Source organism: Gavialis gangeticus, unplaced genomic scaffold, assembly GCF_001723915.1.
Source record: "Gavialis gangeticus isolate Ggan-Ray unplaced genomic scaffold, GavGan_comp1, whole genome shotgun sequence".
NCBI lineage: Eukaryota > Metazoa > Chordata > Crocodylia > Gavialidae > Gavialis > Gavialis gangeticus.
Window position 1 is genome coordinate 179,916,575 of NW_017729022.1, and position 14,343 is coordinate 179,930,917.

Here is a 14,343-nt window from a genome sequence, read left to right on the forward strand (position 1 = left end):
TTCCCCACCCCAAACAAGCCCCTCGCAGCTTTGTCCCACAACCCACCTTGGCTGGGCAGTGCCTATTGATGCCCTTTTGATTCAGTGCCTGGCGGGGGTCACCCCACTCACCCCTCCTTTGCTATGGTACTGCTTGTATATTTAGATTAGAAGCTTTTAGAGTAAGAACTTTGTCTAGTGCATGACCAAATGGAGTTTCAATCTTGCTTGGGTGTTACTGTAGTTTGAAAATAAATACAAATGTGCATGAAATAGAACAGTGATGCATTTATCTGAATTAACATGTCTCTTGATTTTTATAAAAGAAGAAAATATGTATATTTTATGGACTTTCAATCTAAAACTCAAGCTTTCCTGCCTCAAAGTGCTGTAGCAGCAGCCTCAACAAATTACTTATATTTCTTTGCAAACCCTCGGTTTAGTTTTTAATTGAATCCAGACAACATCCTCATTCAATACACGTTCTGCTCTTATCACAACAAACCTGCACTAACATAGCACCAGCTGTCATGGGTCCTGATCTGAAGTTCCTGCAGTAGTTTTCGCAGTGGGAAGAAAGGTATGGATAACAGACTTGCTGGTCAAACAGTTGTGGGTCATCAGGAATAAAACATTATGGGGCTAGACCCATAACTCATATAAACTGGCCTAAGCCATTGAAGGTAACAGAACCGCATCAGTTGACACCAGCTGATAATCCAGTTCCCTACTGAGAGATGGACCTTAAGTGGAACACTAAAACAGCCCTGAACCAGGGTTTCCTCATCTTCACAGTTTGGACACCTGTATTACCCCTCTTACAACTGAAGGGCAGGTGAAGAAGACTTCTTTTGTTGTTCCATCACCCCAAGTGTTTCCCAGTCAGCACTATGCTGTCCCAATAGCCATGTCAGGATTTTATTTCTGGAGACCTACCAAATACACAATTTAATGGAAATCCTGTAATTGGCAGTCTCTCATGATCATGAAATAGCTGGTTCCCCATGAAAAAGCGCAGGGAATCCACCATGTTTAAAAAGCCAGCAAAGAGCTTTCTCCTAGAAGGGCTAGGGAATAGCGAAAGAAGCAACGAGAAAATAAAGGCAAAGTGCCTGTCTCCTGAAGAGGGTGTGGGGAGGGTGGTGGTGAGCAGAGGGAGAGGCTGGAAAGCTCATGTCTCTGGTCTCCAGAAGAGGAGTGGTGGGGGAGCAGGGAAAAGTACTGCTTTATTTTAGCCAGATAGCTAGCTAGCTTTACACTTTATTTGGGTAGGGAACTGTTTAAATCGCCACTATTAAACTGTTTGTTTACTCAGTAATTATTACCCTCCCCCCCCTTGAGGAGGGTGATAATTAATGAAGTAACAAGCCAGGCAGCTCTAGTTAGGGCTACAGCTTTCAGTCAATGCCTGGGAGAAGTGGGACTTGCAGTGCCCCTCAGCCAATCAGAGGCCCTGCTTTGCTCCCTCTTCAAAATGGCAGCCCCGGCCATCATACAGCCATGAAATCGGGGGCCCTGGCCACGTTACAGCAGTGTAATTGGTCGCCAGGGCCCATGAGTTTGGTAGGTCCCTACTTATTTCTAGTAGCCAAGTTTAACTATTTCCAGCTGAAGTACAGCTTGTTAGCAAAACAAGGTTGCCATGTTCTTTGGCTAGGATCAGTAAAGTACTTTTTTTTTTTCTACATGGGAAAACAAACAAACACCTTCTTAGTCTTGCATCCATTTGCTGAAGCACGTGCACCCCTGGAACCCAAGGTCCATACGAGTCAAAAGGAAGGGATGGTGCATCAAAGCCTTTTGTTGAGGTACATGGAATATATTGCTGCTGACAAAAAGCTCCAGAAAAAAATTACACCTGGACATAAAATTACTCCACATGGGCTGCCTATACACATGCTCTGGCATGGGAGAAGGCTGTTTTAATTAGAGTGGTTCCTGGACAGCCACTCTAATTAAATTAAAGCAGCTCATTGTCACACGCATTAAGCTCCATGCACATTTCAAAATGGCTGTGGCATGCTTTATCTAAAGCGAGGGTTACCATATGTCTAGGTTTTCCAGAACATGTCCTTTTTGTGTCCTCCAACCTCCGTCCTGCCGGGTTTTTTTTTTAAATCTGAAAAAGTGTCCAGAATATTGCTTTGCTCCACTGGTGGGAGCAGGGGGAGGGCAACTGGAGGCAGGGGGCACCACATGTGTCTGCACATGCACATACACGTGTCCAGCATGCAGCTTGGCACAGTGGTGGGAGCAGCCTTAGCAGCTGGATGTAGGGATTGCAGGGCCAGAGCTTGGAGACTGTCGGGGAGAGAAGAGTTGGTGGGCCAGGGTGTGTGAGGAGGGCAGGTGCCTGCCAGTGCTGAGGGATGCTGTCCAGGTGTTAGGGCTGTGAAAGGGCACAGGGCCAGGGGGGAAGTGCCTGCCCCTCTAGTGGGGGAACACGGCAAGGGGAAGGGGAAGGGGCGGGCCCTTCAGGGGCAGTAGGGAACTGCATGGCTGGGCTAGTGGCATCAGTGGCTGGTGCTCATGGTCACAGGGGCAGGCACCTGGGAGATGCTGCCTAGGGGGGTTGTGGCCAGGCTGTCTGGCACAGTGCAGGAGCCCCATTGCAGAACAGGGTTTCCACAGGCCACCACTCCTCGTCCCTCCAGCCCATGCTGAGGCCAGACTCACTCCGCCACCACTCACACAAGTCAGAGTCGCCACAGCCACTGCGTTTCAGCCCAGGCAGGATGGGGCAGCTGGCAGCCCCCTCTGGTAGGGCTGGGGGGAGCAGGGGGGGCTTCAGCTTGGAAGTGAAGGACATTTGGGGGGTGGGGCCCAACAGGTGTCCTCTTTTTTGGAACTGGAAATATGGTAACCCTAAAGCTCATTCAGCAAGGTTTAGATAAAGTGACTCCGCAGCCATTTTGAAACACATGGGGCTTAATACACATGCGGGTAATGTGACGCTAGAGTGTTCTAATTAGAATGCGGAACAGACTCGATGAACCGAATCTGCTCCGACACGTTCTCATTTGAATGCGAATGAGTACATCTGTAGGCATCCACAGTGTCCAACTGACTTTGCAGGGGAGGAATTGTATGCCCAGGTACTATCCTATGCAAACCCAAAGACAATATGTGGGTCTAAATAAAATTAAAATATGAAATATTAAAATATGGAATGTAACTAGTTTACAGTGGCTGCGTATGAGAAAGAAGCAGAATAGCTCACCTGGAGCAAGTGGCAAAGGCTGTTGCAAATGGCATTATAAGTCCTAAGAGAAAGCTGTAAGGATTTTTGCGTGTGAATACAAAATAAATAAGTGGCAAAATGATTCCTCCATGGATGACGTGACCCAGAATCGAGGCAAAAATGTACTTCCCCAAGCTGGTCACCAGAAGTGTTATATCTTCCATTTCCACAATCTTGCTCCCGACAAGGAACATGATGCCAATAGGCACATACCTGTGTAAAGACAAAGCAGGAAGAAACATGAGAGACCAGCCTCAAAAAGACACACAACATTTCTGTTTAGGGACCAATTCTTCCTGTTCATAAGTATCTCCCAGCAACCCAGCTTTGCCCTGTTGCTGAAATACCACCACCGCAGAACCAATGAATACCCAGGGCCCTGTGCCCTACATGCTCCTGTGAAACTAATAGGGTACCTCTTGGTTGCTGGAAGGGATATTGTCAAGCTGGATAAGCTGTTTTTGGCCTGCAGGTGGAAAAAGACATTCAAGGAGGCCTGTGCCTTGGGGAAAGGCAGCCAGGCCGGGTGTGGACTGGCCAAAGCTGTCAGGGAGACAGCATGCTGATAGGGGAGAGTGTAAAAGGAGACTGCAATGTGGAGATTTATTCCCTCAGGAAGGATGCCAGGCAAATGCCCAATTCTAAGAAGGGGCACGGTCTCTCCAGGGAAGGCTGGAGCTGGGAAGGTACCAGGGAGCAGTGCCACATCTAGAGCTGGGAAGAAGGAGGGGGTGGTGACAGAGGAGGAGGGTGCTGAAGGAAAGCTGCCAACAAGCTGAGACTGATGGCAGCAGCTTGATGAAGTCTGTTGAACAAAGTGAGCGACACGTGCATGCCAGCCCATTCACCACGGGACAGAAAGAGCTGCGTCAGCCACAATGGCAGGGAATTCAGTCAGAGGCTGCTAATGAGTGCTGGGGTGCACATAGAAAGCATTTAGCTCAGCAATCTGTCTACAGACCTCAAGCTTCTTGATTTGCACTCAAGCCAAAAGGCTGGCCCCGCCTCTTCTCTCTGTAGACACCCAAATTCTTCGGAGGCCAGGTATGCCCTGGGGCCTCCTTTGTCAGAAACAAAGGGAGAAGCTCTGCGGGTAGGTCCAAACCTCATCTCCAGCTGCAGCAACTGACCTGAGTTTAGCTCTTGTAGAGTTGACCCTGCCTCCAATACATACAGTGCAGCAAGACAGCACTCACAGGGACCTTCCATTGGGAAGGAAGAAGGAGGATCTCCTTGTGTGCTTAGCAGATACTGAGCAAAGGAACTAAAGGATGTTTTTATCTCCCCGATTGCCTCTGGGCATAACTAAACTTGAGGAGGCTTGGCCAAGCCTCCGACAGCTTGAAAACATATCCAATCCTAAAAGCTCTTCACTTGCCATCATTCTTCATGTGTATCCTACTTCACTCAGTGGCAGCTCCTCTCCTTGTGAGGCCGCTCAGTTTGAGCATGAATTTGAGCCTCACTCCAGACTTGTGCTGGAGGTTGCCTCAGCTCTCCACAAGTCTCCAGTCATTCAGGCTGAAGAATCAAAAGTGGTAAATCAGATGGTGGCCACATCACTCTCGTGTGCCACTAGCTACAGACACTAGTGGGCCTGAGCCACGAGTCTGACGGGCTGTTAGGCTTGGGATGGCCTTTTGGTTGGCTGCCCATAACCCACAGGGCTTGGTTCTTGGATGAGGATGAAGAGACAAGCAGGTTCTTATGGTGTAAGCATGATTTTGCCCTTCCCTAACCACCACTTGGAAAGCCAGAAGGATTTGAGTGGTTCTGAGGACACAAGAGAACACAGTATTAGAGAAGGAAAGAGGAGGAGAGAGAATTACTATATACTGTTGTGCCAGGCACCAAGGCAGTCCAGTAATCCACAAAGCGAAGGATTACACACTGACTGATTAACTTGGAGTGTTAGCTTTGTAATGAGTGGGGTATGAGAAGCCCTACCTATCAGAGTTTGATATCCCAGGAATTACACTCAAAAGTGAAAGCCTTAAGCAGCTTTGAGACTTTTAAATGTAAATCCCTTCTGACAGTAACTAATGTAAAGGTCTGTATGTACAAGGTCACACGTCTTGTCAAATCCTTTCCACGCCTTGAGGAAAAAAAAGCAAGTGTAAAAGCTGAAAGCTTGAGGGAAAAATGCACCTGTGAAGAGGCATATATATAACTTAATGGGGGTGGGGGAAGCCTCAATTGAAAGACTTCTTGGAGCAACTCTGGGAGAAGCTGCTGCTGCTCAGCTGGACCAAGAATAAGACCCAAACTCTGTTTTGTGTTCCCTGTTTGCCCTGCTTGAACCCCCAGTTCTGTCTTCTCCACAGCACTTCTGACACTTAGAATAGGATGCTGTGGGTTAAGCGCTGCTTGATTTAAAGAAGAATATGACATGGCTTAATGCCTCGTGATTCTTCCACAAGCATTCAGTCCTAATCAGCCCCAGTAATGATTGGTAGGTCTGGCACTGGGTCTCCAATGCTGATTCCATTAGCCCTGGCATAAAACATGCTAGTCTACCAACACAGGGATCTCAGAATCTGGTTTTCACTCTGCAAAACTTTTCAGACATGGAAATCTATTACCATTTGTTTGCTTTGTGCTATCCATTCTCTGACAAACAGTGGGCGCATCTACATGAGACGCATACTGCGCAGTAGCCTAATAACACTATGCAGTAGTGTGTTGCTGAAAAACATGCTAATATGCGCCATGTTAAGTTACTGCACAGTAAGCGTCACAAAAAACCCCGTGCGCTGGTGCTACTGCATAGTAACTGTAGTTACTGTGCATTTTGTTAGAATTTCATTAAGCAAGTACTAACTAAATGAACATGTAGACGCGCACAGTGTCATCTTGAAAAATCATACTTAAAACAGTCATCTTCTATTTCCCATGCCAATTATAAACCCTTAGATTTTTTTTTATTTTTAAAACTTCTCTTTATTCTTTCTACTGTTCTTTTACCTTTTGTTTTGCTTTAGCTCAGACAATGAAAATAAAATTGGATTGCTTTCACTTTCCTTCAGAGTCTTTAAAATTGCAGTGTTCAAAATTGCAACTCCTACATGGTAATAATTATTGTATAGCAATTGTAAAAAAAAAAAAAAATTTCAACTAGATCCTTAGAACCTCTTAGAGTTGAGCTGATCCTTTGTAAAATGTCAGGTCAAATCTGTGTTGGCCATGTCCCATTAATCTTGTATTGTAACCACAAAAACATTTAAAAAAAAAAAACAAAAAAAAAATATTTCAACTAGATCCTTAGAACCTCTTAGAGTTGAGCTGATCCTTTGTAAAATGTCAGGTCAAATCTGTGTTGGCCATGTCCCATTAATCTTGTATTGTAACCACAAAAACATTTAAAAAAAAAATCACCAGTATTTGGAGTATTATGTCTCCCTCATGCCATAGCAAGGACCTTAGATTCTAAGGGCAAGTGCTGCAGTGAAATGGATGTGCTACTGCTCTGTATGTTCTCTTAGCAGAAGTGGCTGGAGGTTGGGGAAATGAATAAAAATAAGGCCCCACTGGTTAAGCCTATAGCAAGAGGCAAAGCAAACCAGTGAGTCTCAAACGCTTTTGGGTGGTGTTCCCCTCATTAATTGGTTAAACTCTGTTGTATACCCCTACAATCCTGTGTTATGGATGATAAAAAGGTAACACTTTATATCATTAAGCCACACTATCTAAACTGGAAAGCTGTTCTTTGCTTTTAATTTTTTTCCCCTTTTCCTCCATTTATATTTTCTCTTTCTTCTTCTGCTCTCACATCCCTTCCTTTCACATACCCTGTAGAAGTTCAGTGTATACCCTCAGGGGAAATTGTACCCCAGATTGTGAAACTCTAAAGAAAGCCATTATCAGAGGTTCAGACTCAGAAAACACAAATACCCAGCAGGAAAGGGAGAAGGACTATGGAAGGGGGTTCTAGGAAAATCACGTACCTCAATAAGCAGCTGATCTCCATTTTGAAAATACCGGCTCCCACAATCCTTTCCCACTCAGGAAAAAGATCTTCTCTACATGAATTGAGATCCAAGGCGAAACAGGTCTAAAGTAAAACCCTGGCTTCCACTAAAGTTAATGGCAAAGCTCCCACTCACTTCACCAGAGCTGTGATCTCACCCACTGCCACTCAAAAAGGAATTGCTACCATCTCCTGCTATACAAAGGGACTGAAGTTTTCAGCCCTACTTCTGTCCCAACTAATGCCATGTGTTCTGTAACAGCACACTGCTCCAGCTGGCCAGGACATTCTCTAGAACTCAAGTTATAATGGGTTATATTTAAACACGGTCTGTTTTTCATGAGCCCTATTGCCTTTCTTAGGGCCTAATTTTTAAATAAGCAGAAGAAAATGAGATGAATGGAGAAGTGCCATCACAACTGTGCAGCTAATCTGCATGTGCTGATATTTTTTTGCAAAGTCTTAGTTGCTCTAATAAAAGGTATCATCTCTGAACCACGAGTTTTAGAATTTTGCATTTCAATATTGCAACTGTGCACACAAATCAGGTTTTAACACCAGTCTCCTAATTTGGTTAAGCAGTCATAGTATTCCACGTTAAAAAAAAAAATGAATCAAATCAGGCATGCAATTGTGTACAACCAAGGGCTTCTGATGCTTTGAGAAATCAAGACTTATTTTCTCTAAGTAACCAAAATCGAGCTGTGTCAGTGATTTTTGAGAGGATATTCAGATATTTTCAAGCAGCTGTTACCCTGCATTGGAGTGACCTTCTGGTTACTGCCCATGTGCACAGAAGATTCATCACATGAGCATCATAGAACTCCTTATTTGTGATGGTAATGTTGTATCTAAAACACAGCTAGACGGGGGGAAAATGGACATTCCTAAACCAAGTCACATTGTAGCAGTAATGTATTCACAACTACACTTACCACATAATCCAGGACACCAAAACCATAGTTGCCTCATTCAATGAGTTAAAAAAGCGAATCAAATCTTCCCCTTCACGGCCGAGCTTTTTCAAAGCCACTCCTAGAACCAGAGCGAAAAGTACCAATCCCAGAATGTTCATCCCTTCAATCTCTTTGCCAATAGGAACCTGGGGTGAAAAAATTAAACAGTGTTTCTCAGATGTCATATTGGGGTGTGGAGCAAATAACGTCAACCATGTATTTTATTTTGTCATTTGATGAGTCAAAAATCAGTTTGTATCATGTCTCCTTAGGAAAGAACACAAACCTCATGGCTACTCAAGTACTCTCGAAGAGCAAGTATGAGCCATAGCTACTTACTCAGCTCTACTGCTGCTACTAAATAACATTAGAGTTTGAAGGAGGCACTAAAAGTTATTCATATCTATTCTGCTTCTTTCGATAAATCACTAATGTAAGACCATTTGTTTTCTATGGGTACTTTTTTGTAGATTGTTCCTCACCTTTTCGAGAAATATTTCTATCAGGAAGAAAACACAAGAAAAGCCATTTGGTGTTTAGGGAGGGAAAAGTAGAAAACAGCGAAAAGGTGCTTAATGTGTCTTTCACCATGAACAGAGGCAGGCTGAAGCACAGCAAATGAAACACATGCTCCACTTTCCCAGAAATAATGCAGCTAATTGGTGTGAGTTAGAGGATAAAACACTAACCTCAATTTTCATCTAAGAGTTCACAATGTGCTGACAAGCCCACCCTGCTGATCCTTTGCAGCTCCTTCTCCCAGAAAAGCTGAGGACTCATTTAATGAATTAACAAAATTGGTTCCGACTGACTGCACTTGTGACGTAATAAAAATAGAATCATTTTGACAAACCCTGTTTTCCCTTTGGCAGTACATGCTTAAATGTCCCAAATTTTTATTTTACTTGGATGAGCTTATGCAACAGATTAGATAGATGATTTAGAGAAGCTTCAGGCCTTGGGAATGTTGAAGTAGACGCTGGCTCAACACAAGAAAGATAAATATATTCTCAGATAAAAGTTTAAAATGTACAACAAACACTGAACAAAAGTTCAGAACACCAATTTACTTCAATAAAACAGTTATTACGTTATTGTCCTAGAGAAAAGTGTAGGGCTGAACTGATAGTTTCCAATTGCCTCTTTACAACTGGAAACAGAAATAAAGTGTTATCCACAATTCGTTAAAACATCAATTACATACAAGAAAATATACACAGGAAGCATAAACTGTTAAGAGTTCATGAATACACCAATTGAGCACCTGGGCATTTCAAACTGAAAAATTAGTAGATTTCATATCTCATCTTTCACAATCAGTGCCCACTCTATTCTAACTTATTCCTGAGTATCGGACTTAAAACTTAAAGCATGGGGAATTTACCTGGGACAAAAATGTTGGGACATAGTATCTTTCAAAATTAAATAAACTATGAAAAGACTATATTATCCCCAAACACAACAACATATGGTGCTTTTCTGCATGTCCAAGGTTTAGTATCATCAATATTTTGCCCCCTTTAGTTCTGTAAGTTTCAAACACCGTAAAGACCTAAAAGTTTCTCATGTTGAAAAGGTAACTAGACAATTGGACTTTCTTATTCATGTGTTATCTGTCTGTGTATGAGACATCAGCAGGGGCAGATCCAGAGGGGGTGCAGTGGTATGATTGCACTGTCCTTTTAAACCACACTGTGGGAGCAGCAGCAACTCCAAGTCCCAGAAGCAAGTAAGAATCCCCCCCATCCCTTCCCCTCTATGCTCAGCAGCATGTTCCCTCCCCTCCCATTTGCCTCCTCCCCTACTGACTGCTGCTGCTGTCTCCAGATGGCTTTGGGATAAGAAAAGCTTCAGATCCACTCCAACCAGGCTGCACAGAGAGTCAGGCTCAGCCTAGAACTGGGGCACGGTGGCAGCAGGTGAGTTCCTTCTCCTTTTCCAGTCCTCCCTGTTATTCTCTGCCAGCCTGGGAGCAGGCTCAGGGAAAGGGAACCTGCCTGCTACCACTGCTGCTGTCTCTGGCCAAGCTTGTACAACCCAGCTGGAGGAGGCCAGGAGCAGCTCTGGAGCTCCCCCCACTCCAGGGCAGCTGGGGACAGAAGTGGTGGGCAGGGGAGGAGGAAAACAGGAGGGAAGGAAAAGGCAAAGGAGTGCTGAGAGAGCAGTTGGGAAGATTCCTACCTGATTCAGGGACAAAGTCCCCAGCTGCCGCTCCCGTGGCATAGTTTTTCTGTCAAGGATGGGAAGTGAAGGTGGGAGCAGGGGTGAAGCACCCCCTGCAGCACTGGTCACTGCTCTCATATGCCCCTTTACAAAAATTCCAGATCCACACATGGACATTAAGGGGCTGTATGCTTTTTTATTTTTAATTTTTGTTGGTAATGCAGATCCAAAATTGCTCTGAGAGATTCTAGTCTGCCTTGCAGTACCAGCAGCTGAATTATTAAGAACTTTCCAATTATTTCCTGGAGAACCCATATTTTCTAGTGTTGATGCACAAATCAAAAAGAATCCAACTTGATTCATAAATCCTGGATTGAGTTGATCTGCAAGCAGTAAAAACAGGGATTGTCAACACCATTGGTCAAAAATCTTCTACTGGAATTTGTTTGCATAAGAAAATGCCATTTTTTTCAAAATCAAAATCAGTTCTAATGGTCAAGTATTCTTGTAAACCAAGTATATTTAACCTGGGCATTATGAGAAGACAAACAAAATTCCATGGTGCTACCATATTTTTCAGTCATTTTCCAAAACTTTACACCCATTCTGTTAGAGATTTCTTTATCATGTTGAATGTTTAAATCAAGTGATTTTTAGCAGGAGTCTAATGGGCCCCTCCTTTCCTGGCCAGTTCAAATTTGGACTCTCACAATTCCTACTAGAACCAGTCCTTCCAGTCAGCTCACTAAAATGCCTGTTGTACTCTAACAGCAGTGCATTGCTTCTAAGGAACTGCCAAACAGAGAGCAGCATTATAGGCATGAAACAAAACAAGAAAGGCTTTCATGAGAGCTTTGTTCCATGCTAAACTACAAGGCTTCTATCACGCTGTCTTAATTTATGCATTTAGTTGAAACATTATTGACCTCCTCTGTTTCTCACATCTCTCTGAAGAGCCTGGTATAGTTTAGCACACTGAACACAATTTATCTCACTGAAAGGGTCTACAGACATTCAGGCCAGTTATGTATTTGCATAAAATTAAACATTAAGGAAAGTGGCAGGTGCACAATGTGATGTAGACAAGAAGTATTCAGTTAAAAGTATTATTGGTATCATTTATACTTAGAACAGTGGTCCTCAATCTTTGTAGACTCAGGGTACTCCTCATCAGACTCAAGGCATCCTTTGGAAAATTCCAGCTCTTAGCTATCACTCATTTCTTGACTACAGAAAAGTAAGAGAGCAACTGTTCTGTTGCAAAGACCTCAGAAAAACTACAACAGGTGTTTCTGACACTCTGGATTCCTATTTTGAAATCTCTGGGTTTATCTTGTGAACCACATGTAGGTATCTGCAAATCTACCACTTGGCCATGGTACCCTGGTTGAGAATCAATATTATAGGAGCATCTACGGATATCCGTCATGGGCCCCATTATGTTAAGCAGTACTGCGAATGGAACAAGAAGCCAGTGCCAGTCCTAGAGAGCAGGCGATCAGACAGGACTCAAGAGTAAAACAACAAAAAATGGGCTGGACATAAGAGCAGATGACAACAAAACAAACACAGCTTTGGAGAAACACAGATGTCTCAGCTCCCCGCAAGCATAATCAAGAAATAATAGAGCCTGATCTGGTGCCCAACCCAATGAGGAGCTTTCCATTGAGTTCAGTGGACTTTGGAAAAGCCAAGAATGCAATTAATATCAGAGCATAAATGAGCAAAAGAAAAAACACTGCTCTGTTTTAAATCAAACATTTCATATTTTGATGACAAAGATTACTGTTTGCCGGTATGCAATGCATCACCTTCATACTTTGTCCCCATGGAATCCATGTTGGTATCACCTTGATACCACTCCTAAAATGTTACCTGAAAACCACTTTATCTTTGTGCAACCTTAAAATTATTATAGTTACCATCCACACACAACACAAAGAAACCAAACTGAAATTCAGTTTTGCAAACTAACAGGCTACCATGTCTTGTTTAGTTAGATCACTCATATCTAGAGAACTTGGAGTGTCCACTAGATTTAAAAACTATCAATCCTGCTATAGTTCAAACAATTGGAAAAAAACCCATAAGCAATGGGTGGAAGGGAAATCTTCAGAAGTAGTCATTGGCAATAACAACTAGATTTAAGTGTCAGACCAGGAATAATTCACAGTGTCCTAGAGTTACACACTGTTCAATCAAATAAGAGCTGTGGAAGGTATAAAAAGAAAACAAAGAAAATAGAAAAGAATTCCATACTTTCAGTTGCCAAAAGATACATTCAAATTTGCTAAGAAAGAATCAAAGCTCTGACAGTACACTGCAAAATGTCCTTTATGGCCATCACTGAATGTAACAGGCATGGGTAAGCCATGCCTATGCAGCTCAGTAGTGTTTTGACCTACAGTGGAACTTAACTTGACAGTGAAAATTACCACTAATATCTTGCTTTGCTCCTCATTTGTATAGCTTAAGTTAGGAGTCATTCCATTGTTCATGTGAATAAAGGTACATGAATAAGTGTAAGGAGAAAGGGATGAATGAAGTCTTTAGTGGCATGACAGTTTAGGGCTGAACTTCCTGCAGAGATAACATGTTAGAAGAGAAAGCAATCCTTTGAAATCACATTATCTTTGACCACTCACTGCCCACCTGCAGTGTGTCAAGTAAGGTGCTTCAGAGCTGAATTAATGCCATCCTATAGGAACAGTGAAAGTGTAACACATTAGCCAAAATCAGTGGCGATGCATAGGGGGTGCACAGAGGTGCATGTGCACCCCCCGAGAGCGCTGGTGCACCCCCTGACCAGCCACGCTCACCGCTTAGACGACGGGCAGGGGGGCAGGCGAGAGCACCAGTGCCCCCCCTGCAAGCACCAGTCGGGGAGTGGAGCGCCATTGCGCTCCTAGAAGCAGCTGCAGCCACTCCCAGAAGTGGTTGCAGCAATTGGCTGTCCCATGATCGGCCACAGGGGACACCCCCCCAGTCACTAGGGAGGCATGTGCCCCTCCTGACCGAGGTGGCACCAGTCACCCATGGCCAAAACCCAGGGAGTCCTGCAGCGCATGGACTTGCTTTTACTGAACCCATCACAGTGGAATCATGACCCTGACTGCCACCTTAGAGCACTGCAGTAATTCCCATACACAACACACACCTTTTCCTCAAAATCAGGCCCCCAAAACTGGGGTACGTGTATTAAGTGGGGAAGCTGATTTTCTGGCTGGGGGCAGAAGCACCCTGGTTTGATTGCTGCTCCATGGTGCAGCCGCTGTGGTATTACTATTCAGATGGCTGAGGAAGTCAAGTGTTCTTCACTCTACAGATCTTAACAATTGTCTCTCCTTTTTATTGGTCTTGTTGTTCCACTAAACAAAGCCAGCCTTTCTTGGGGAAATTCTGCTGTCTGCTTGTTGCTGCTAATCTTTCTGATTCATACCCACTTTAATTCTGTAGCTCAAACTCTTTAGTACAGACTCTTTAGCCTTTTTCAAAATCATAGATCCAGTTTATCAACAGTGTAGACTGGTCTTCAGTAGCAGCTAAAGATTTGGCTTAGTTATGCAGGAAAGGCAGGGTGAGTTAACTGAAGATTAGGCTCTGTCCCTGCTCTATGCAAACATTTCTCTCAAAAAATCTTTAATGTATTTTGCCTTTCAAAACCAGGTGTGCTTTCTTTTTGGGGACATGCATGTATGAGATAATATGATATCCATAATAATTTCAACAATGCTTTAAGGGCCTCTAATACACACGAAGCAACACAATCACTAAAAGGATGCAGCAGAGCTCCAGTTTCTTATATTAATCTTAAAGTTTAAAATGAATAAGTTTAAAAGGAATTCCCACACCAATCCCTGATATGCACCCTCCTCCCCAAATCCCATGGAAAGGCAGGGGCTTAACTGTTGAAAATAAGCTAATTGTGTGCCAAGGGACACAGGCTCTCAGTTGCATAGGACTTTGCCTATAGGGAGGGGATTTCAAACATGATTATGACCAGAGTTCAGCCAGTAATAAGCACTTTTGCAATTCCC

General features: G+C 43.6%; 1 protein-coding gene across 1 annotated transcript in view; it reads right to left on the reverse strand.

Annotated features, from left to right (window-relative positions):
• SLC1A4 (solute carrier family 1 member 4) overlaps positions 1–14,343 on the reverse strand; it is a 52,931-nt gene that overhangs the window by 5,180 nt on the left and 33,408 nt on the right. The window contains exons 4-5 of the mRNA XM_019516585.1: positions 8,123–8,289; positions 3,200–3,433 (exon numbers count right to left, since the gene is read on the reverse strand). Of these exons, the coding sequence (XP_019372130.1) occupies positions 3,200–3,433; positions 8,123–8,289 (401 nt within the window). The remainder of the gene's footprint in view (positions 1–3,199; positions 3,434–8,122; positions 8,290–14,343) is intronic.